At 36.9% G+C, this 24,302-nt stretch overlaps 3 protein-coding genes across 6 annotated transcripts in view; 1 reads left to right on the top strand and 2 right to left on the bottom strand.

Annotated features, from left to right (window-relative positions):
* LOC139971412 (uncharacterized) overlaps positions 1 to 24,302 on the bottom strand; it is a 268,235-nt gene that overhangs the window by 11,508 nt on the left and 232,425 nt on the right. The window lies entirely within an intron of this gene.
* On the top strand, positions 1,641 to 14,120 carry LOC139971405 (phytanoyl-CoA dioxygenase, peroxisomal-like). Its single transcript, XM_071977781.1, has 8 exons — positions 1,641 to 1,809; positions 2,877 to 3,037; positions 4,995 to 5,163; positions 5,467 to 5,548; positions 8,349 to 8,530; positions 10,604 to 10,753; positions 11,649 to 11,783; positions 12,760 to 14,120. The coding sequence occupies exons 1-8, from the start codon at positions 1,744 to 1,746 to the stop codon at positions 12,811 to 12,813; spliced, it is 999 nt and encodes a 332-aa protein (XP_071833882.1). The 5' UTR covers positions 1,641 to 1,743; the 3' UTR covers positions 12,814 to 14,120.
* LOC139971406 (ciliary microtubule inner protein 6-like) lies at positions 14,029 to 21,562 on the bottom strand. The gene is made up of 4 exons (XM_071977782.1): positions 21,199 to 21,562; positions 18,125 to 18,504; positions 17,488 to 17,600; positions 14,029 to 16,727 (listed from the first exon to the last, which is right to left on the bottom strand). The coding sequence occupies exons 1-4, from the start codon at positions 21,252 to 21,254 to the stop codon at positions 16,674 to 16,676; spliced, it is 603 nt and encodes a 200-aa protein (XP_071833883.1). The 5' UTR covers positions 21,255 to 21,562; the 3' UTR covers positions 14,029 to 16,673.

Here is a 24,302-nt window from a genome sequence, read left to right as displayed (position 1 = left end):
TGACTGAGTGACACTGACCGTATCGTTGACGAGTAGCGCGAGGGTGGGGGGGGGGTACAAAGCAGCAGTCGAAATTTTCTGGCTTAAACCCATCCAGTTGGATTTTTAGCCACTTCACCCCCCCCCCCCCCCTCAATCAGCAGGCCTTAGCTACGTTCCTGGGTACACGGTGGTTACATAGTACGCTCCGACCATAATTCACCCGATTACCAGATGCAGATCCACCTAGCAACCGAGGTAACTTGCGTGAGGACTCCAACGAACAACCACTGATTTATTTGGATGCCTTCATCACTTTAGCCACCACTCACATGGGACCTATTCTAAGTCTGACGATAAAATTTATTCATAGATCATAGTTGTCATGGGTTCCAACAATTGAGGGGTATTCTATCCTAAAACATAGGCTGGGGTTCCAGTTCGCCGCATCATTTGTCAACTTGCACTGGGTTCTAATGTTCATGTTAATTGGAATCACTAATAAAAGACATAATCCACCAAAAATGAAGGTCGCGTGAACTTTATTGTAGATTTCCTGAGTGATAATAATGGTGATGAAAGAGTAACAAACTCGTCAAAATGACAAAATTCCGAAATATGACGTTTTGCCGAGTTTAACAACTGGTCAAAACGACAAAATTATTAAATTTACCGAGATGCAACAAGTCGTCATAATGACAAACTTTCGAAAATTGACGTTTTGCCGAGAAGGATTTGGACCCGTGCACTTGTCCCAAAAATACCTTTGACCTACTTTTTGTGTAAACTTTACACGTTCACACGTAATCCCCACATTTTCTTTAGGCCACGTCCAAATAACCTTTAATAGGTTGCGATATTCATATTATAACACTGTAGGTTCTAGAATATTTGAGATAAAATTGAAATATCGAGATGCAAGACCGTAAGCTCAAAATAAAAAGAGAGATATAATAGTCGAAAACTCCAAAAAAAAGGTGGAAAGTTGGAAAATACAGACTCACGATTGGAACAAAATGAAAATAATTAATATCGCAACAATTTCTTTTGTATAGAAATTGTGAGATAAAAGAGCACAAAATTTGTATTACAGGTTTAACTTTCGAGAAAGAAAGTATAATTTTCCAGAAAAAAATGGAAAACGTCTGAGAAAAGAAATGACAAATTTTGAGATAAAATATTGACATTTCTATCGTGTCATCAAGATGTGAAATTTGTTAGGCGAAGGAACTAAACTTCATGGCCAACGGTTTCCTTCTATTTCCCATTCCACATTTTGTTGATAGCTTCATATCTACCCAACTGCCGCTGATACTCTAGTTGGCTTTTTACACTGTATGACAGGGGACAAATCTTGGTCTCAGTCAGCACCCACCCCCCCCCCCCCCCCCTCCTCCATATTGCCCAATGTTGTATCATTTCATATTTAATGTTTCAAGTGCTGGATAATTGGGAAATATCATCAAAATTCAATTTCTGTTCGAGATATACCTAAATTTAGGCTTTATACCCAGAACATGCGCACTAGTTCCTCGAAATAGTACAGTATGTATATACGGAAATTTTGGCTGCATGGCACCAACAGGCCTTCGTAGTACTCATGATGTAAACACCGACCATTTTCCAACATTATCTCTAACCCTGGGTAACAAATTTACAACCCACCGCCTCGCTAAACGTCAACGTCACTTGGCATTGCTTCGTCACAGTCGCCGTTGCATCAACCTTCCGAGACTGAAAGGTGTACTGTTCAACGAAGAAACCATGGCATCCTCACGGTTAAAGACTCTCGAGAGGCACCTAAAATCATCAACTGATGATGTGCAGATCGTATCCTTTTTAAAAATTCCCAGTTAGGCATAATTTAGGACGGAAAATAGGACATAACTTAGCCTTAGGTCTATGAATAGCATAGTACACAACCTTGAAAGTACATCAGTCAGTCAGTCACTCTAGGCTATGATTACACAGAAGGTATTTTAAGAGTAGTTCAGCGAAGTCGCGATTTCTTTTTCGATGGTGTATACACTTATATTGGAAACGTAAAATATGTATCAATTACTGCACTTTGCAGACCATTTAGTTCAATGTTCCCCACACGTGGGTGGCTGGACGTGGCCAGACAATTATGTGCAGTCATAAGACACAAGTATATCCAACATTTTAATGAAAGGATTTAAAGAAAATGATCGACTGTCAATATTTATGGAATCCTACACACTCTTTAAGTTGCAGATGTACTTCATTGGCCTCCACGAATGCATGAATATGTATTTCATTCTGTGCAGAACAAATGCAATTTTAATACAGTTAATATGATCTTATTAACAGGATTTTTGAAATTCTAAATTTCTTGGGTTCATATTTAGACACAAGCTGTGAAACATGGTTCATGACTAGCAGCTGTTCATGTCATCTCTTCCTTCTCTTCCTTGATGAAATCATGTTAGTGTCCACCCTATCCAATATATGTACATGAACCTTACATACAAAGTGTCGGTGTCCATTGGTTTCACACTAAGGATTGAATAGTCAAGAAGACATGTCACTTTACTAGATTTCAAAACAGCAACACTTGAATGCACCTAGGACAATATTTGGAGATGATTTTGTGTTTACAAATGTTTAAGACACAGTATAGAAGGTTGCTATAATTGTAATATTTGACCTATATAGATACTAATTAGTTAATTATGCACATAAAACCATACACATTGCAGTGAATCAGGTGGGATTATGCATCTGTAGTTTAACCAAAGTGCTATCAGCTGGTGTAAAAAAGTTGCACCCACAAGTCCAGTTTTAGAGTCTCTGGCTATGTGTACACTTTCTAGGTCAAATGTATCCAAGTCAAATGTATGTATTGTACCAAGTTTATCCTTAATATACCAACAAAGACACTAAATGATCTGAACTCGCTGTATTCTCACAGTCAAAGACCAATAGAATATGTTAAGAAGAACTCGCATCTATCGGAAGAACAGATTGAATTTTACAACAAAAATGGTTTCTTGGTGATCAAGAATCTTGTCAGTGATGACAAGCTGCACCGATACAAGTAGGTCAAAATGCATTGTTTAATGTTTAATTTAAAATTGTGAAGGATTGTGCAATGTACTGTACTGTATCAGCTTAAAGGCATTGAAGACTCGCCCCAAGCCGCGTGGTGCCATCTGAAAAAGTTAACTTTCTGTTACTTGCAAGTGACATTTTGTTCATGTCGCTACAAAATGCAGACAGTAATGAAACGTGATATACCTTAATTGTTATCTTTAGCTGGACCTGAGATGTCCATCGCTGTATCGTTTGTGCTGTGGGTATTGACCGTAGCTGTATGTACTGACTGTGCACTAGTGTCTAATTACCAACGGTAGCAAGCTGTATGTGTATTTTCTGGGATCGATGGTAGTGTTTAACACTTCTGTTACACCTCATTCGAAACTAGGTCAAATTACCAGCATTAGACGTTTCTTTTTGCGCGAGTCTTCACACCCTTTAACAAACACTGTAAAATGGGCTATTGCTGGGCTGTGTATTTTTAACGCAATCACAATGCCTAGAACCAACTGTATTGTACGTAAAGTCTGTCATGGAGTTCATCGCTTCAGGTCTCTCCCTCTCTCTCAAAATAACATTTCCATAGAAGAGCGAGTCATTTAACAGACAACTTCAACAAAATACCCTTGAGCCTTTAAGTGCTTTGCCAGAGGTTGACTGCACTAAGCCTGGGCAGTAATAATTGTCAATTGTCCAGTCTACATTATTTTTGTATGTCAAGACAATACATGTATGTGCTAGCAAATGTATCGTCCGATTAATGTTGTAACCAAAAACCGTTAATGTGTTATTAGACAAAGGCAATGTTTACTTTTGGATTTATTCATTCACCTGATCTCTAACAAATGGACCAAACCTTTGACGAAAAGTGTATCGTCATGATTGTGTGATCATTAGTTAAAATATTATTGCAAAAGGAAGAATGTCAAGATGGTTATCACTGTGGCCATGTTTACAATGGAATTCATAATAAGGCCTTCAAGTTCAGTTGCCTCATCTCTCTGATTGCCAGAGGCCACAAATTATGTGGACTGTTCTCAGTCAGCTGATTAAAACATTATATTCCAGTTACTGTATGAATATGTGTGTATAAAGGAAAGAAATAAAGCAATTGATTGTAAATCTGTGTTGTTTTTTTTTACTTTAGCTTAACAGTGCAGCTCAGATAAATCCTCCATGAATTTCTGTCAATTGCTGTTCATTCATGAAAATTGTCCTTTGCACTTCAAGTGTTTTTGACAGCTGCTGCATCAGGGTTAAATAACAAGTTTTAGCTTCCTGTAGAAGGATTTTCTAGTGGCTATTGAATGCTTAACAAAATTGCTAAGAATTGTCTTATTTATTAGCATCTTGTATCACAAAGATATGAAGGTTTAAAATTTTCTAATCAGTTTTAAGTGTATCCAGTAACAACAGAATGGATGATTTCATCAGGGGAAATTCAGCTGAAAATGTCTCTATTACAATTTGTCAATCATTTATCCACAGAGGAAAAGAATATTTCTACAAAAAAGATGCATTTTGATGAAAATGCTAAGTCCAAAGACTTTTTACAGCTAAACATACATTCCAACTATCAGGTTTCAAGGATAGATCAATAAGAAGATTATTATAATAGCCTAAGTAAAGCTTTTGAAGGTCATTTTGATGAAACCACAGAACCCACTTCTGTCATCCAACTTCCTGTAGTAGTTGAAGGTTGAGCCAATCAAAATAGCTTACATTCAATCAGCCATATCATAAGTTAGGGGCAAAATATTGATATGGGGTTTCAGCTAGTGCATGTGGAATACTTACTCTTCAGTATAAGTTTCATAATTGTGTGTCAATAGGATAGGGGCAAAAGGACCTAATTGTTTACCGTATATAGTGTAATGTAGTATACATGTTAAAATTGTTAAAAGATTTGAGTTGTGATATCTTTGCACTGTTGACCCCAAAAATCAATTTTTCAACAGGAAGAGATTTGAGGAAATTTGTCGAGGAGATGTTAAGGTCCCTGGTCTTATTGTCATGAAGGATGTTAGCATCATTTCATCGGAGTATGTGACAGGAGAGAAAGCCATCAACAAGATACAGGAGTTATACAACGACCCCATCCTCTTTGAATACTGTTGCCTGCCAGAGGTAAATCACAAATATGGTGTAAAACATTGGACTAAGCTGTGTTGTTTTGCCAAACTTTATCTGTACAAGTCATCCAACTACAATGGAAAACACTGGACTCTTTTGACGTTTTTGTTGTTATTGCAATTTTTGATTCTGTGGTAAGATCATCGTCTGCCGAATTCAATAATTCCAAATACAAAAAATACTTGTGAATAACACTTTACCACACCTTGTTTTCCTTTCAGTTATCACATTAATGGAGAATTTTAGAATGTATATGTGTAGAATTTATTTCATGTATTTATTCTGCATCTTTTCCAGATTCTTCACTATGTTACTTGTTTCACTGGACCAAACATCAAAGCCATGCATTCAATGCTGATCAACAAACCACCAGATCCAGGTGAGTGATCAGTAATACTGACATCCTGGAAAAACAGAAGGTGAACAACTTTAAAGGGGATGCCAAGCCACCATCGTTGGCTAATATGATGATAAGATTTGAGTTTGATGTTGATTTCCACAGTGCAAGTATACAATATTTTGCAACATTTTTATAAGGTGGTGGAGGAAGACTGAGGAAGCATAGCTTATTCTAGCAGTCCCCCCATGACAAGAAACAATAGATAATGAACAAACACAAAACTAACAAATATATGATAGATCTATTCATAGTGGAATTACATAGCTTCACCTGACTTACATAGGATAACGAGGGGAAAGACCTTTAACATCGTCACTAGCAGGTCATGACTTACTGTGGGTTTCATGATCTGAACAAACAGTTATTGACTTCTGCTGGTCTATAGCAGCATTGTTCAAACTTCAAGTGCCCTTTGTACCTAATGAGAAGTGGAATGTGACTACCAAAAACACCGGCTGCTTTCAAGTTTGATACCTTATCAATTCCCTCCCTCCCCCCTCCCCCACCCCTAAGAAGTGTAAACAAAATGCATTGTCTTTTTCTTAAATCATCTTCTTTGATACTGATGGGTGAGCCTATTACAGCCTTGTTTTTTGTCCTGAGTTTGATTATCATTTTCTTCTCAAAGCATTACAGCCAGCTTACTGATTTGGTAGCCATTGTTGAATATTTTGTTTGTTGTGTTCATACTTCCTTGTTCTTTTATGGATAATCAATCAGGAAAGCAGAAATTATACAATTTTTTAGTTCACTTAAATTTTAAAAGCATTTGATCAAACTTAGATTAATTTCCAAGTTTTTTTTTATAATACCTAAATGTTGGAAATCATCCAAGTAGCTGATATTAACAATCTTGATACAATAATTTGTGTTTGAACAAAGTATAGTACTATCTGAGTTAAAGTTAACCAGATATTGGTGTGTTTAATAGAATTGTCTTACTCCTAGATAAACGTTGGGACTCTGTATTCATTTAGATAATATATCTGCCACTAATGATTGTACTTTGAGCTCTTGTCCTTGTAACTTGTCAAGGTTAATTGCATTTCAGGTATGACAGTTACCATATCTTGCAGTGCTTAGTACAGTTCTGACAAGAATGTGTATAAGCAGTTTGAGACCAATATTATATGTTAGTTGTAACATTAGTGCCCTTCCCTTGATACAGTGAATAAAGGGGATTTTAAAGTAAAACACAAACAAACATTGACTGATGGTAACCAAATTGTTGAAATGAAGACTACCTTACTCACTGCAAGTACAAAAAATTGTTATTTAACTATCAGAAAACCCCCCAAAAACAAAAGAATAACAAAGAAAAAGAGAGCAGATGAATACGAAGAAGTGATAGGGGAATTGGGGAGTTTTGTTTCTTGTGGAATATATCGCCATTTGGAGATATTAACTTGAGGCAGCTGGTGCATTTCATCACTAAAATGACATACGCATGATCCACTTCTGCATAAATTCTTGTCAGTAAAATGTTTCTTACTCATACACAATTCATTTTGTTCCAAGAAAATATGACATTATCTAAGTTCAAGTTAGCCTTAAGTAGACAATCTGTTGCTACAATTCCTTGAGAAGGGTGTCTTTGTTTGGAAAATTATTGCAACATACTTTGTCAACGTTATCAACATCTATGGTAAACACTAACATAACAGACTAACAGTATATTTGAAGGTCATCCATTTTGCACAGTCAGAGACTTGACTTTGCAAAATCATTGAACATAGTTAAAGTACTTGGCTATAGTAAAAGTGTAGTTTACTTAAAGACATTGCATGTCATATTAATCAGCAAACGGTATTTTTTTGACCCTATTTAGGATGGAGTGTTTGTTGGAAAGTAACATACTTTAACATGAGTTATCATAATTTTCAATGTTTTTAACATCTATGTTTAACATTAATGCCCCAGACTAGTAGAACATTTGAAGATCATTCAGTTTGCATCAATGTTTGCGTTAGGAATTTGAAAAAGTGGGGAAATCCCCTCAGTCAATTTATTTTTGGGCCGGATTATCAAAGTTTGCTGGGATTTTCATTTTTTTCATTTTTTTTGGGGGGGGGGTGGGCGGGGGGATGTCATGATGTAAGTAAGTTAGATGTACGTACATGTGCCCATACCGAGATTTAGCACACATATAGTACATACAGTGCGGTACAAATGGTCGACCATTGCCGCCGCCAATACACACTGTGCAGTGCCGCACTAACGATGCCAGTGTTTTCTTTTTGGAAAGATATGACCAATCACATTACTCCTTACAGGAGTTAACAAAACTTTATAGTATCCAACATTTTATTGGCAGGTTTTGTAACTACAGTAATGGAAGTTGCGGGAACTACCAGGAATTGCTGCGGGAAATTCCCCCGGAAAAAATATTTTTGCAGGACCCTCTAGATAAATGGCGGGAATCCCTCAATAGCGCGTCTTAATGCGAACACTGGTTTGCATGGTCAGAGGCTGGATTTGTAGCACTTGATTAAATAAAGGAAAAGAAAACATATGGTCACTCTATATTGGGTATAAATCAGCAAACACTAAATTTTTCGGCCCTGATATTTATATTAGAAAGTTTGTTTGCAATTGGTGTTAATTTCATTGTAAAAAACCCAATTGTCAGTGAAGAAAACAAAGGTGAAAATAAGCCTTCACAGAATTGTACACCATTGTTATTTTATTTATCCTTGTGAGAATTTTTCAATGTCCCTATATCTCTGTCAGAAGAAAATAAAGGGTTAACATCTTACACATGTGTTTCATTTATTGACAGGTACCTTGACCTCTCGTCATCCATTGCACCAAGACCTGTACTACTTTCCCTTCAGGCCAGCAGAAAATATTGTTGCATCATGGACAGCCATGGAGAAAGTCAATCGTGCCAATGGGTGCCTTGTGGTGGTCCCTGGTAGTCACAAAGGGGATCTCTTGGACCATGGGTATCCGGACTGGGAGGTGTGTACATATATTCAGCATCCCTTGTTATGTCCTTCTCTGGGAAACAAGGAAGATGTTATTTATGGACTTGGCTAGATAAGAAACGTAAAGTAGGAAGGAAAATTGGAATAGAAAATTCCTGACTTTTACATAGAAATCTGAAAAGGTATTTTTTTGTGTAAACTTTTTCTCCCGTCATTTATGTGAAATGCAATTTTCTAATTTTTATTTTGTTTGGTGAAAATATCTATGATTTTAGTATTTGTGTTTGAAAAGTGTTTGAACAAGTTTGTGATGAGGTTTAAATGTTGACTTAACCAAGAATATTACATGTACTGGCTCTTGAGTCAGATTTCAAGTTTAATAAGTTGTAAATGAACCATTTGTTTGGGGGGTTTTTTTGGTCACAACATGCAGAAATGTTTCATGGAAAAGGTTACATGAGTGCAGAAAATTCACGATTGGAACCTATTGCATTGTGTATGATGTGGATAGATTGGTGCCCAAGTCTTGTTTCAGCAAATTTAGAGTGCTGCAAGACATTCCAGAGTGATACATTGATTCTTTCTCTGGAGCCATTAGCAGGGCTGCAGGAGTGGTATTTGATGACCTTCTGTAGTTTTGAAAAATAAACATATTGAATGGTTGAGTCTTTCAGAAGAAAGATGTATTATTCTTTGGTAGCAAGTGTTCAATCTTTGAAATATTATCACATTGAAATCCTCATTTATTAGATTTGTCAATTTCTTTACATATCGATCTGCTAAACAAACGTGGGTTGGTTCACGGTAAAACTAATTAGTTTGTTGACTGTTCCAACTTACAGTCAGTATTTCAAATAGAAATTTACCTGGACTGTTGTGTCAAAGTCCAAGTTGATATCTTAATAGTTAAGGAAGACAAATCAGGGAATAATCTATAGCGTTCAGATTTTGTGTAGCAATTTTGAAGGCAGTTAGACTCTCTCATATAAAATGCTATAGTTCCTGTGTGTCAAAACTTCTATACGACTTAGCACTTGTATCGCAATTTGTTAGTTTTGCTTGCATAGTACGTTGTGATGCTATATTGGATAAATTATTCCCTGCAAATAACCTATTAATGAATTGTGTTTATTCTTATCAGTGTGAATGCAAAATGGATTTCTGTAAAGCACCATGTCAAAAGTAGGATGCTGGGGTAGGGGAGGGGGGATGGGCTGCAACATCATGCAGCCAGGCTGAGAAGGATATCATTTTATTGTGGTGTGCAGTTTCATACAATAGGCACTGTTGCCTTTGATATTGATTTAGCCTTGCTGAAGGGGAGTTGCAGCTGTTTGATAGGTACTGTTGCCAGAAGGCACTGTTGACCTGTTTGATGGACATTGTTGCCAATAGGCACTGTTGCCCTGTTTCATAGGCACAATTGCATCTACTGCATTTTTTCCTTTTTAACAGGGTCACTAATGTAGTTCAGGATGTTTGTATTAAAGCAGATAAACTGAAGAACATTATACACAAATGTGATAACTAAACATTCCGCAAAATTATACCTAAGTTGGTATACAAAAAAATTCCCAAATGACCTAATTATCTTAGTATCTAACATATATAATTCGCTTGTGTAAAAGTTAGTTGGCCTGACGTTTCGATCCTAGCAGGATCTTCTTCAAAGGCTAAATGACAAGTAACAGTAACAGGAGGGACAAAAACACACACAGAATACAGACAGGTTAATGAGCATGGTGAACACAAAGAGATAGATGTAAGGGGATTAGTAGACAAGGGATGGAGAGAAGAAAGAAAGAAACCAACAGGGGAAGAGGAGAGGTAGGAGATAAACAGTGGAGGGACAAAGACAGAAAGGTGTGGAGAAAAAAGGGTGGAAGAGAGCTATGAGAAGAGGAGTGATGGGGGGGGGGGAAACAAGGGGAGAAGAAGGGGGGACAGAAGAAAAGTTAGTCATGTCCTTCCTGAAGTCCTTCCTGAAGAAAAGTTAGTCATAATTCGCTTAAAAGAATCAGTGAGTTAAAGTATTATCAGTATTAACTTATCAGTATTAACTTGTTCAACTATTTCACTATACGTTTTGTCATTGATCTTCAATCAGATGGGAGTGAATAAGCTTTACCACGGCATTCAGAGTTTTGATCCCAGCATGCCAAGAGTTCATTTGGAAATGGAGAAAGGTGACACTGTATTCTTTCACCCGCTCTTGATCCATGGTTCAGGATCCAACAAGACAAGTGGATTCAGAAAGGTGAGTTAAAACTACAACTGGAACATAAACATCAGTTGTTCCTTAACAGTAAGCTGTATCAACTCTAGGTTAAGTTTAAGATATACTGACAAGGGTAATACATGCAATTCAAAGTCATTAGCTTAAAATATAATATAAGATAATCAAGGATAATTATCACAACAGATGCTTCATACCTCAAAATGGTTCGTTTTCAAAAGAAGTTGTTTTTGGTTTTACCATTTCAGATTGCAGTAAATTTTGTGGAACACAAATTTGTCTATGTTGGACTAAACAATTACTGTAATAACTAGCTACTTAGCAACAGCCATTTGGCAGTAGCCATGCATTCCCCTTTCTTAATTAGTTAAATTGATCGGTGTCTGCAAATATAATATGACATGGTCAGAGTGTGGCAAAGTTACAACACAAATGGAAAATTCAGCTGTAGTTATTGCTAAACCCATACATATTTAGCAAACATGTTAATAGAATCTAAAATATTAAAAAAAGCAGTTAATTTGTTGTCATTTCTTTACTGTAAATTTCCATTGGTTGGTGTTGGCCTGAGGATATAATAATGAATTAACACATCTGATCTAGTGTCTGCAGTTTGTGATTATACTGCCATGTCTAATGAGGCTCTGCACTGTTCTGCTTTAAAGTGGTTCTGTTGAAAGTTATGCTAAACAAGAGCAGTATCTGTTTGTGCTTGTCACAAAGGCGGGTTGATTTATAAGCCCAGCATGCAGAAAAGAAGAGGTAATGTTACGAATTGTCCGTAATTATAGTGATTTACAAAACAACAAAAGGTGAGTACCAGAGAATTGAGATGTAATGGCTTTCTTGCATATGGAAGTGATGTCGTGTTGATAATATTTACGAAAATCGCTAAATTTTGAATTTTTCTTTATAGGCAATCTCATGCCACTATGCTTCCTCAGACTGTTCCTACATCGATGTGAGAGGAACTAACCAGGAGAAGGTGAAGCAGGAAGCTGATGAAGTCATCCTCAAAAAATATGGACCTGATGTGGAGGTTGCCTTTGAGGTATGGTTGATAAAAGCACTAAACTAACCACAAAAAATATTTGTGTATATTAAGGTGAGGGAAAGAAGGGAGGGGTGGGAGAGGGGGGGGGGTTGAGGTGGTGTATAGGTTTTTATCAAGAGCATGAACATGTTGATCTGGTTGTTGTCTATGGAAGTCTTTAAGGGTGACACCAGGATCCACTTAGGCTAATAAGCAGTATAATAGAGAATGTACCCAGCGAAACACAAATGTTTTCACAAGGCTGTTTTCTTTTGTCTCTTCTCCTGTTGTCATCCCAGGGTGGTTAAATGTCTGAAAATTGGGACTGCATTGTGTCAAGGAAAAACAACCGGCATTGTTGTTGTAAATGTTCCAAATTCAACAGAATAAAGCTCTGTGCAAAACACCAAAAATTGTGATAGTTTGAATCGAAAATAGATGGAACCCACAGGATATAGCTTTAGAAGAGTTTTAATGTGAGACAAAATTTAAATGTTCCAGATTTCCAATATCTGACTTCTAAATGGCTACAGGTTCTAAAATTCTTCAAACTGAGAGTCACAGTCAGAACTTATCTTTCTAATTAATGATAAGTTGTTTTAAGGAGGAACCTTTGTTTTTGACAATACCTTACCACTAGATTTGTATTTTTAGAGAGATTTTAAATTTTGAGTCCTAAGGAGTAAGGACAAAATTTCGACCCCTTGTAATTAGTTTATGTCGTAGATAATCTGTGTCTGGTGAGTTCCAAAGTTACTTTTTGTAGACACAGAAATGCACAAGTCAGAAATTGCAGAACAACTAACAGGAGTTGACGACCAGCAAAGAGATCGGTGTGTACTCACAACTGGTACATTTCTGCTAGGAGAGATGTTTAGCATAAATGTTAACAAATAATTAAAAGCCAATGTTTCTGGAAAAGACTTACTCTGTTGCTTGTCATTTTAATTTGCTTGAAGTTTTCATTTGTTAATTATTTCTTTTGTTTGATCAGGATGTCTGGAGACTTCGTTCAAGACTCGTGCAGGGTGAAGACCTGAGTATGTAGAGTTTATCTAAGAAAACTATAATTCCTTGTGAATGCAGCTGATTAAAAACCAAATTTTTACACCAGTCAGTGATTATTTAAATAATTTTTTTCAATATGGAGCTTTATATATTATTCTGTCTACATTTTCACCATGTGATAAACATTGTCAGGAATCCATTGGCTTAAGGGTTTACAAAATAGAATGCTTAACTGTGTGAAAGCAACAATGATTGGTATTGATGTTAATTCCTGCTCTAAATTTTGTTTTGAGCCCACTCATGTTTCTTTTCTTTTGCTTACAAATAAATTCTTACCTTTGACCAAAGATAAATTATGGACTGCATTTAAAGTACAATTTAAAAGTATTGTACATGGGTCCTGTAAGTAGGGGAGCTTCGAAAATACCATTCATTCTGCTGTCAAAATTTGGGTGGCAATCTTGTTACAAGGATCAATAGAATATGAAATTATATGTATATGACATGTGTTAATATGCCAACATCCAAGCAAAAAAAAACATTTTTTAAATTTTATAGGGATAAAATTAAGTTGTGTAAGGTATTCATTATTTCAATAATTAAAGCTTGTACCTGTAGAATGGCATTTAAATGAGTAAAAGTGGCAGTTATTTGGAGGTGGTGGGGAAGATGGGAGGGGTGGTTAAGGACCTTGCAATGTGCTGACAATGAATAATGGTCAGAACAGAACCCTAAGCATACCAGCATAAGGGAGTTTTTTAATTTGATAATTAATATCTTTAATTGTCAGTGGACAAAGTATTGTTTAATTTCCATTGAGATTTTGCTTTTCCTTTTCTATTGTAGAGTCGATAAGGGTAAGATAGCTATAAGATAGCTATACATAAATTGGACAAAATTTTCCAACTTTTTTCACTATTTCTTTCTTTCATAATATATATGAGATGTGTTCTATGTTAAGTATGAAAGAGAAACATGTTCCTAGAACTGTATGATCCTCAAAGCCAGAATGTAAAACTAAATGTTATCTTGCCAATGTTTTAAGAAAGTATGTTTCAACATTCAGTAAGTTTTGCTCCAAGGATGTTATGGAAATGATAAGGCAATTCCAGCCTAGTCAGCTAAACTCATGTGTTGTCTATGCAAAGTTAAGTTACATATTAGAAGCTTTCAGACCTAGTTCTACTTCATGTTTTAATGAAAACAGAATTGGAAAATGAAAAAAATTAAAACATAAATGACAATTTACAGTCAATAATATTTTGAAAAATTTAATAGCCATTTTGCCGCTTTTTCATGTCTTTGTTTAAGAATTGCATAAAAAACAGAATGAAGAAAGAAATCAAACTGGTCAAGTTCTTGTACTTTCTTAAACATTTTCAAGTCAATTGTTTTGGGTGGGAAATGTGTGAAACAGTGAAATACTTCACTGATAAAAATAATGAAGCTAAGTCCAATTGTGGGAAATGGGGCTCTGCAACTTGCAACGCTTTCAAGTGACTCTGTCTGTCCTGACGTGCATGGTTTGTACTGTTTACAGTTCTTTAAATCAAAGTCAAATGATCGTGTGAAAGGGCTCACAAACACACATAGTAATGCCACATGAACTTGCGTACAGATACACTGGGGAAATCGACTAGTTCAAGGTTCTACTTCAGCAGTTTCTCCGAACAAACAAAAAACAAACATATTTATGAAAACACAAACCCATGTTCTTAAAACAGTTAGGTTGACTTTTAAACTTTGAAATATGTTTAAAGCAATCTCTCCTTCAATAACGATGAACGATATTGTACATGTATTAGTAGTGATCAACTAATGGTAATGACCTGTAGCTAGACAGTGCAGCTTGCTGAGTTTAGCGGGATTAGATGTGACCAATATGACAGCATCCTCTATTATTTCCTTGGTGTGGCTATTGTTAAAACTAGCAACTTACTTGCATGCCCAAGGACCTATGAGGACCTTTCTTCAGTGTGGTATGCTCAGTTATGTAATCATATGTATGTGAAAGAAGGGCAGGGGGTCGATTGTGATAAATCTAAAATGAGTACACCTTGACTTGCAAACTCTTCTAACACAATCTTTCTGGAGAACAATTATGTACCGAAGACAATGCTAGCACATGCAGATATGCCACCATAGTAAAACTGCTACAGACAAACATTTTCATTACTTTGCAAAATCGTAAACAACTAGTTTTAGTATTCATTCAGATATTTCTTTACGGTTTACAGTTAATGTGTTTAAATTTATTAAATGAATTGGTTCACAGCAGGTATGTTCTTTACCTGCAGGGATTTGTCACCCAACAAATGTTAATTAGTGATTAAAGATTATGCATCTGGAAGCCCCCAACATGTGCAGATGACGATGATGTCACTCAACATTGTCATTAATCAAATTCCATTTCTCCAGAAACACTTTATTAGATGAAAAGAAAAGCTTTCTGGAGTGGAATATACAGGATAATAAGACAACTTCAACAGAATAGTCTGCTTTGAGAAATTAGACTACAAAATGAAAATGGAATAGAGCAATTTCCATTGATTAAGATTCTTACAGTTAGAACTACTGTAGCCTAATTCTGTAAGCGGTTTGTCACATTTCAGAGATGCACGTCGCTTGACTTTCTTATGACATAGCATCCCTTGAGGGCTACAGCGTGAAACTGTTGGCATACGATAACAAGTATAAGCATTTAATTAATTCATATCCATGGAAGCACTTTATTTAAGTGTAACCTTTCACTGAGAAAAACAAGATGTTTCATCTGGAGAAAAATTAACAACCACCCTCTTTCCCTTACATATGGAATCAGAAATACTACAAATTCTAGATGTTTACAGTTTTACCTCTTAATATACATCCAAATAATGGTCACCCGTGTTCATATGTCTGTTCACTGTCATCCTTAAAGCATATCTCTACTTCAAGCCATCCTGGACATCTTGTAATTAAACACTCCACAGCTAGAAAGTATGCAAGTTTCTTGCAAATATTAAGCAATTTGAAAAAGCTACAAGAAGGTCCCAAAAAGCAAGACCTATAATTGTGATTTGTGTTACATGGGCCTTTATTATGGAAGCCATATGATTAGATAGTTTTTGACAGAAACCAGCTTATTGAAGATCCTGTCAAAAGGAAACCCCCACCCCCCCCCCCCCCCCCAAGGAAGGAAGTAAGAACCATACTAAGAAAACTTTGAATAGTAACATACTGTATTATGCTCAGGTTTAATATTTAAATTTATGAACAACATAACACTCCAATTATAGGCAAACTTGAAGAGAGTAGAGACATAGTTGGCTATAGCCCGATTGGAACCAGTTACCTCAGGGTTACAAGCCCTGTATTGTACAGCCCGATTGGAATCAGTTACCTCAGGGTTACAAGCCCTGTATTGTACCATCCAGCTATGAGTTGGTGGTGGTGATCCCTGTATACACTGCCGGCAGTTATTTGCTTGCTGGAGGGTGCCAGTCAGAAGCCACCGTTCCTTGTATACTGTGTAACCAGAGATCACACCCCAATGTAGATACACATCAATCATTGTAACGTTAGCAGTTAATCAAACACGAACCAGTCTAGATCAGATCACAATGTACTGTCTTCTTTATTTAAAAAAATATTAATAATTGTACACAGACTTTTGTTGAATGTAGTCAATGGGTACTAAAAAATGGAAGGATCTTATGCAGTTTATAAATAAATATGTAATAAGGTTATTGTTTTTTTGTGGTTTTTTTTTTGTCCTTACATGTCCGTAAGGAAAGGTATTACCAGAGCACAGCTTGTGTGATAACCCATATCTGAGTAGCACCATCGTTCTTCATGCGTGCCAGTGTACAACATTTGGTTTTAGCAAAGATGGTGGTGCAGCTATCGCTTTATCAGTCGTTATCTCTTCTCCGGTTCAGGATGAAGAACATCCCAAACAAAGCTGCCATGGAGCTGTCAAATGAGAAGAGAAAAAATGAACTATTTCTCGTAGTTGAAGGAAAGGAAAAGCAAATTCCAAAATAATGGTTTCAGGTTCAGGTTTCATTTTTAGCTCTGTTATACATTACTGAGTTAAGACTAAATGAAATTTTGTGATTGCACAGCAGTTTTCTGATGGATGTTGGAAGGACAACATTTACATTAAAAGAAGAAAATGCACTATCAGATGTCAGGTTTAATTTACAATAGCTTATTTCTAATGGACCAATGAGGATGATTTGGAAGACATAACAAGACATGTATGCCATAAAAATTCTTTGACAGTCAAAATTTCTCAACAACACCAAATTTGAAGGGCTATTAAAGCCTTTTTTGCAACTTCATTCTTTCTTCAATTTTGTATTAAAACCCTTCATTGACTTTTAGGGTCAGCATGTATAAACAGATGTGGCAATAAGTTGAAAAATAAAACTAATAGTTTACAGATCTGAGTTGCCTCAGCTATGAACTTTTAAGTCAAGAATGCTGTACATTTGAATCTCAAGTACACCTTTCCTGTGCAATGTAGCAGAGTTGTTTTACAGATTCTTTTAAAAGTACCACCATCTTGTGAAATTGCCAAACTTCTTATATTAAATTTTTCACACAGTGACAAATTGATCCCAATGATTCTTGTTTTCTTTCATAGTATTAGATCACTATGAGGTTAACATCCTACGTTAAGTATAAACACACCCAGTGAGTCTACAATTTCAATTGAACATCCTGTTACCTTGCCACGTGTGGGTAAAGATGGTGATTGCCTGCTGTTGTATTGGTGCTGATAAGAGATGTGCTCCACTAACAGTCTTGGTCCTCTCTCACTTGGTAAATGAGTGACTGGAACTATGAGATGATAAAAAAATGAGGACATGTTCAGTGACATATTGCAGCTGGACAAATATTTTAAATGAAATAGAATTTTACTGAAGTATTTTACCGAAGCAAGTTACATTTAAACAAAAATCCTTAATTAGGTTTAAGAAGCATTTTAATCTCATTCATTAAACAGTCAATTAAGTGATTCTCATAACACACGTAAGATCTAACAAACTTCCTCATTCAGGCCGCTCTACAAAAAGGGAAGGGGAAAAAAAACGCCAAACAAACCAAGAATGTCATTTCATAATAATGCAGCACCTTTCTGTTGCTTTTAGGTTTGTACAATTATTTCAAATTTGTATGTTTGGTCTGCAGATTTAGAAGACAATTAATTTTCCATTCTATCTATCTTGTACAGTAAACAATAGATTTCCACTCACTACTAATGAACTTTAAATGGAATTTTACTTGGTACAAATAAAAATAAAAAGCAAACGACAAAGCAGGAGAGAGAGATAGGGTCAGGAGGCTGATGAGGCTGTACTTACCAGCGCCTTTAGATGCATAGTTGTGTGGGTTTGAGCTGTGACGAGTAGCCAGAGGTGACACATGTGTATGCCTAACATAGTCTCCTCGACTGGTAGTGTTCTGACTGTAATTGGGCTTTTGGGAGTTTGGCGCTTGAGCTGAAGACGTTGGCCACCATTTGCTTTCTTGATTTAAATCTCTCCCCTTGGTCTGTATGGTACAGACAGGCTCATGTAATGTTCTACAATTTTGAATAAGGAAACCAACTCCTTGGGGTCTGAGAGAAGTTACTTCTGTCTTTTGCTCTCTTGATCTGATCTGATCTTCACTGCGAGTAACTTTCTGGTTCCCACCGTGTAGAGGTTCCTCTGCTCTACCAAATATTCTCTTAGTGTCTGGACTAAAAAGGAAAAAAAATATATGTAAAAGATAGTGTCAAGACATATGTATTGGCCTTACTGTTTTGAAAAGAAATGAAATGCTCCATGGACCAATCCAAAACATTTTAGTAATTAGTCAAGGCCACTGTCCAGAACAGCTTTAGTCGATATTTGAAGCCTACAGATCATCATCTTGGACCAGAATATGAGGTAAGTGCTTCACAGAGCAAACTCATGACTTACCTTGGGGGAATATTATCAAGAAATGGGGTAAAACAAGCATGTGCTAACATTGTAGACCAGCTGTATGTTAACTTGCCGGACTTCTTGGCAAACCCTGTACCAAACTTTATGATGAAAATTACCTGATTTTACCATTGTAAATCAGTGAAAGACAATCTTGAATGTTTGCTAGCCAATGTTCTTTATCTACTGTAGGTTGAGATGCAAGATGGCAGCCTTTCATAATTTTTGTTTAATGTCTTGAGTCTTTCATTTTCCTTTCAATTCCTAGGTGACAATTGGATTCAATAAGAATACTCCAGTAGTGATTGCTGCATCTAATCCAAACAGCACTTTTATCAGCCCGGAGTAAATATCTGTTATTGCATGTACCAAAGTGCTAATTGGCAAATTTGCTACACCAAAGCAACATTACAATCTGTAAACTCCTGTCTGCAACACCATATTTGGTTAATTTTGATAAGCAACCTGAAAGTTATATCGAATTATTCCCTCTTTATGGGCAAAATATTCTCAAATTCTCTTTTTTAGGATCTTTCTTGTTGAACATGTCATATATTTATTAGCAACTCATTAACCTACAGTAGTATTTTTCTCATAACAAAGTAACTACTCTGAAACTGTTCACTGTGGACCAATTAAAGTATAATGTGCCATACCAGGGCAAGTTATTAATGGTAGTCTGGTCACCTTCAGGAGACTACCAAATTTCTGTTCCAAAATCAAAATCAGCTGCGGATGTTGTCCAGCAGACAACTAATCATGTAATTGTTAACATCAAATTATAGTTTGCATTATAATTAAATACCCCCAAATATGGAAATTGACATCACCCCCACAATATCTCCCACAGTGTACATATTGGTCGTTGTTATTTTGCTGCCGAATTTGCTGTTCGGACAACCAATACATAAGGCATGGAAAATCCTGCAATGTTGTCATGAATACATGTTTAACATTGTGTACTATTTCAGTTAATATATTAGATATACAGGCACATGGAAATGTACAGTTTCATGAAAGAAAAATATATATATATATATGTTTGTAAATATAACTTAAACTGTACATATATGTATACCAAGCTTAATTATCAGGCCATTAAACTGAGATAGTTTATTTAATCCCTGGCTTAGTTCTGGTGGAGTTTGCACTTTTGCAGTAGAACAAAAGGCACTGGTAATATTTGCCGGCAACGTAATAAGAACTAAGCACATGGTAAATTGGTCTACAATGAACATGATTTCCAAACCTAACATCATAAGCCCTGAACTAATGCTATTATTACTGCTTATTATTAGCAAATATTTATTAGGTTTTGTGAAAGGCCGTGGCTATTCTTACGACTAGTCGTAACAATTATTTATAAACTATTCTTACGACATCGGCGAATTCAAGGGCAGTAAAGTAATTAAAGCAACTTCGCATGTAGTAGGGTAACCCTAACCCTAAACACTAGTCCTAACCTTTACCCTAACAGGAAATTATTGTTACTCCTAGTCGTAAAAATAGTACTCCTAGTCGTAAAATTAGCCACGTTAAAGCAACTGCGCATGCGTATTTATAAATTATTCTTACGACTAGTCGTAAGAATAGCCACTTTGTTTGTGAAATTCTAGACCTGCATCATTCACTATCTCACTAGTACACATTGAGTAGCAGATTTGGTCTTATTGATGTTCCATAAGAATGAAATTTGCCGTTCAGGAATATCCCAATGGAAAGTCCATTCAACAAGAAAGTCTAGGCTAGAACTAGAAGGTCCGTAAGACAATTCTTGGAATTTATATATGGCACAATGCAATTTTGCAAGCCTTGGTCCAAACCATTTTCCAATAGGCTTTACATCAGCACAACTGGTATTTTTTATCAAAGTGGGCTATTGTTACGACTAGTCGTAAGAATAATTCCCGACTACGCATGCGCAGTTGCTATTTTCATGACCGGGAGTACTATTTTTACGACGAGGAGAAACAATAATTTCCGGTTAGGGTAAGGGTTAGGATTGAGGTTTAGGGTTATGTTTAGGGTAAGGGTTACCCCTACTACATGCGCAGTTGCTTTATTTACTTTACTGCGCTTGAATTTGCCTCTGTCGTAAGAATAGTTTATAAATAATTGTTACGACTCGTCGTAAGAATAGCCACGGCCATTTTTTATTGGTGTCGAATGTTATTGTAAAGAATGAATAGGGTCTAGGCCTAGGCTAGGCCTAAGTATTCTAATCTAAACTTTCCTTTTGTATTTGTCATTGTGTTTGTTTTGTTTAATAGTATCAGATCGCACTTTTAACTCATCGGAGGTCTACCGAATATATATATATTCGGTGTGTCGAAATATACATTCCACTCATATTAATTGTATGCCTAACTTATGCCTAAGTTAACCTAACGTTACTCTTGTAATACAGTTAGACTTAGGCTAGTTAGAGTAGACTTCACTTTAAATTAAAGTTTATGCCTAAAGCCTACCTAAATTTCCCGGAGACTGATTTTTTCTTGGCCAGTGGAGGCATATACAGAGTCATTTCAGAGATTTGAAGTTTTTTTACGTTGCGTCAAGGAATGTGTGTAATCTTCAAACTGTTTTACTTGAGTAAAATACGTTAGGGCCAAACGCTGCTTTGTTGACAAATCACACTGGTAGTGGTACTGTGGTGGTAGTACTAGTAGTAGCAAGGCTAGGCTATAAGAAATACGGCGTCCCAGCGTTACTATGGTAAAAGAACTGCTATTGGGCAATATCTTCCAGAGGGAACCCACCATCTATGGAACCCACAGAAATAATATCACTTCCGTAAAAGAACCCACGGACGAATGCGAACTCCGTGGCAGGTAAGACGGACTTGACCAGGGGCGGCGATTTGTTTCAAATATTAGGGGGGGGGGGCATTTGCTTGGGTGCGCGTAGCAACTTTCATCCCCAAAAATGTTCGCGCGCTTCGTGAGATTTTATATATATATAGACAGGCGCACCCCCCAGGTAAGAAAAGGGGGGAGAAAAAAAGAGAAGAAAAAAGGAAAAAAGAGGGGGAAAAGAGGAGGAGGAGAGGAAGGAAGGGAAAAGAAAAAGAAGAAAGAGAGAAAAAGGAGAAAAGGAGGGAGTAAAATAAAAACGCCAAGACACCGGGAAGAGAAAGAGGAACAGTGACCTCATTACAGCGCTGATCCCTATTATATACACAGGGTAGCCAGTGACGGATCAAGGATTTCGGAAGGGGCGTGTGCCTCACCCTACCCCTTACACCGACAACTCCATTTTTGACGTTTTAATTTTTCCTCTCTCACTCATGATCTATATATATACTATATATGGGGTGTTACTAAAACGAATGACAATTGCGTTACACATAACGAATGACAATATGTTGTACACACTAAAAAATTGCGTTGACTAAAACGAATGACAGTAATGACAGCACAGACATTTGCTTCAACCGGGTATCACAGTTCAGACTTCGCGGGTATCTAGATCTAGTAAAGTACGGACAAGATAAAAACGCACCTTATAGTAAGCGAAATTGTAAGTCTGATTTTAAAAAGTAAATTTAACGTCATTTTTCCGATCTTAATTGTTAGAAACTAACAATACTATAATATTGAAACGGCTTCAGTTATCTTTCTATATAAATCTACAGAGGTAAAAAGCAGAGCACTCAAGCGCATGGTGGTTTCTATCCGTAAATTACACCAAAACCCTGCAACCACGTAATATGCGATTTTCCTCAAATCATTTTTGGGGAGAAAACCAATAACCGCATTTACTCCACTCCGTTAATCATTCTATCTCTTCTCAACACTGTCCTTCGTTGCCATTCGTTGTCATTCGCAAATGATAATTAACCCTGTACAAAGTCAATTGTCATTCGTTTTAGTTTGTCCCCTATATATGGTCTATCATAACGCGTGTGTGTGTATACGCCTTAAACAATTGAAGAATTGTGCTATGAAACCAAATGTGGCTGGTCTCGAACTCGACCGTGACGCATTTCGGGAAGGAGGCGACCGCCCCCCCCGTCAGCATATTTTGTTTATGATATCGCTAGTAATTTCAAATTAGAAAGTGCTTAGATGCAACTTACAAGGCCTAAGAAGTGTCATTTCCAGCGATCTGGGAGGCATTTTTGGCCAAAATTTGCTTGTACGCTTCGCGCCAACAAATGGTCCTGGGTAGTGCCATTTCCAGCGATCTGGGAGGCGTTTTCGGCCAAAATTTTCTTGTACGCTTCGCGCCAACTCATGGTGGCGCTACGCTTAGATAATTTGCCTACAGGCTTCGCCCCTCCCTTGGCAAATTCCTTGCTACGCGCCTGTTCGAATTTGTAAAGCAAACATGTCAGCAGATATCACATCATATGTGCATGAAAATGGCGTTCCAGGATGAAAAGCCTCAAAACTGTCCGACTTGCCCGAAAAAATAACCAAAAATTTTCGGGTGCTCCGCGCGCGTTCAACATGGTAATGTCAATATCATATAAGCAAGCATCGGTTATTACATCGCATGCCATCGTGTACCGTACGGTCCGTGAAAGTTGCGCAGTATACCGCGGGATGCTAATGTAAACAACGGAATGTCTTATGTAGATGGAGAAAAGCATGAAGGTCCAATTATGTCAAAACTCTCTTTTACATTAGTAATGGCCAGGCGCATAGCCAGAAATTTGCCAAGGGAGGGGCGAAACTGTAGATTCGCCATTGCAAACTATCTAAGCGTAGCGCCACCATGGTTGGCGCGAAGCGTACAAGAAAAATTTGGCTGAAAATGCCTCCCAGATCGCTGGAAATGGCACTTCCCAGGCCTTGTAAGTTACATCTTAGCATTTTCTCTTTTGAAAATACTAGCGATATCATAAAAACATTCAAAAAAAAATTAAAAAATATGCTGAAGGGGGGGGGGGGGCGGCTGCCCCCTTTGCCCCCCTTGGCTACGCGTACTAATGGCGAATTAGGGGCTGCATCCCCCCGCCTTCTACGCCTATGTGTATAGTGTTCGGTTTCGGAAATATATGCTATTTTTTCATTTCCTTCAACGAAGATTTATAATAGCCGTTATAAGAGGTTTTAATATTTCTACACCAATAAATTAACTCTGTTTGAATTTTCGAAAATTTCTGACCAACATTCTTCGTCACACTTCCCTCTACTCGTGCAATTTTGACCGGTCTGTTAGGGGTTCAAGGAGGTTTTTCTATATTGGTTGTCCATAGATGAAATTTTGTACAACATTATGGGTATGTTTTGAAGTGAGTTTATTCACGAGAAATGTGAATTTTCAAATTCTGAACGAATAATGGGCTTAAAACCTTGAAAAGTGGGGCTGACGGATATTGTGGGCCGCGAGGTAGAATCACCTACAAAAGCAATGATCCACAGGAGATGCGATGAGTTCGAATATGATTTGTGACTGGTGACAATCTTCAAAAAGGTTATGGATGGAAAAAAACTATTGGAAAATACTTGGTTCTCAGGCAAAAAGTGTACATCTGGTTGGCCATTTTCAAGCCCGAGAAGTGCCAATTGTTTAATTTTATACTCCACAATTGATGTGAATGTACCATAGGTATTGGTATTTCATA

The sequence above is a fragment of the Apostichopus japonicus genome, chromosome 8 (genome assembly GCF_037975245.1).
Source record: "Apostichopus japonicus isolate 1M-3 chromosome 8, ASM3797524v1, whole genome shotgun sequence".
Lineage (NCBI taxonomy): Eukaryota > Metazoa > Echinodermata > Holothuroidea > Aspidochirotida > Stichopodidae > Apostichopus > Apostichopus japonicus.
The sequence above is the reverse complement of the archived record's forward strand: the minus strand, read 5'-3'. Positions and strand labels throughout refer to the sequence as shown.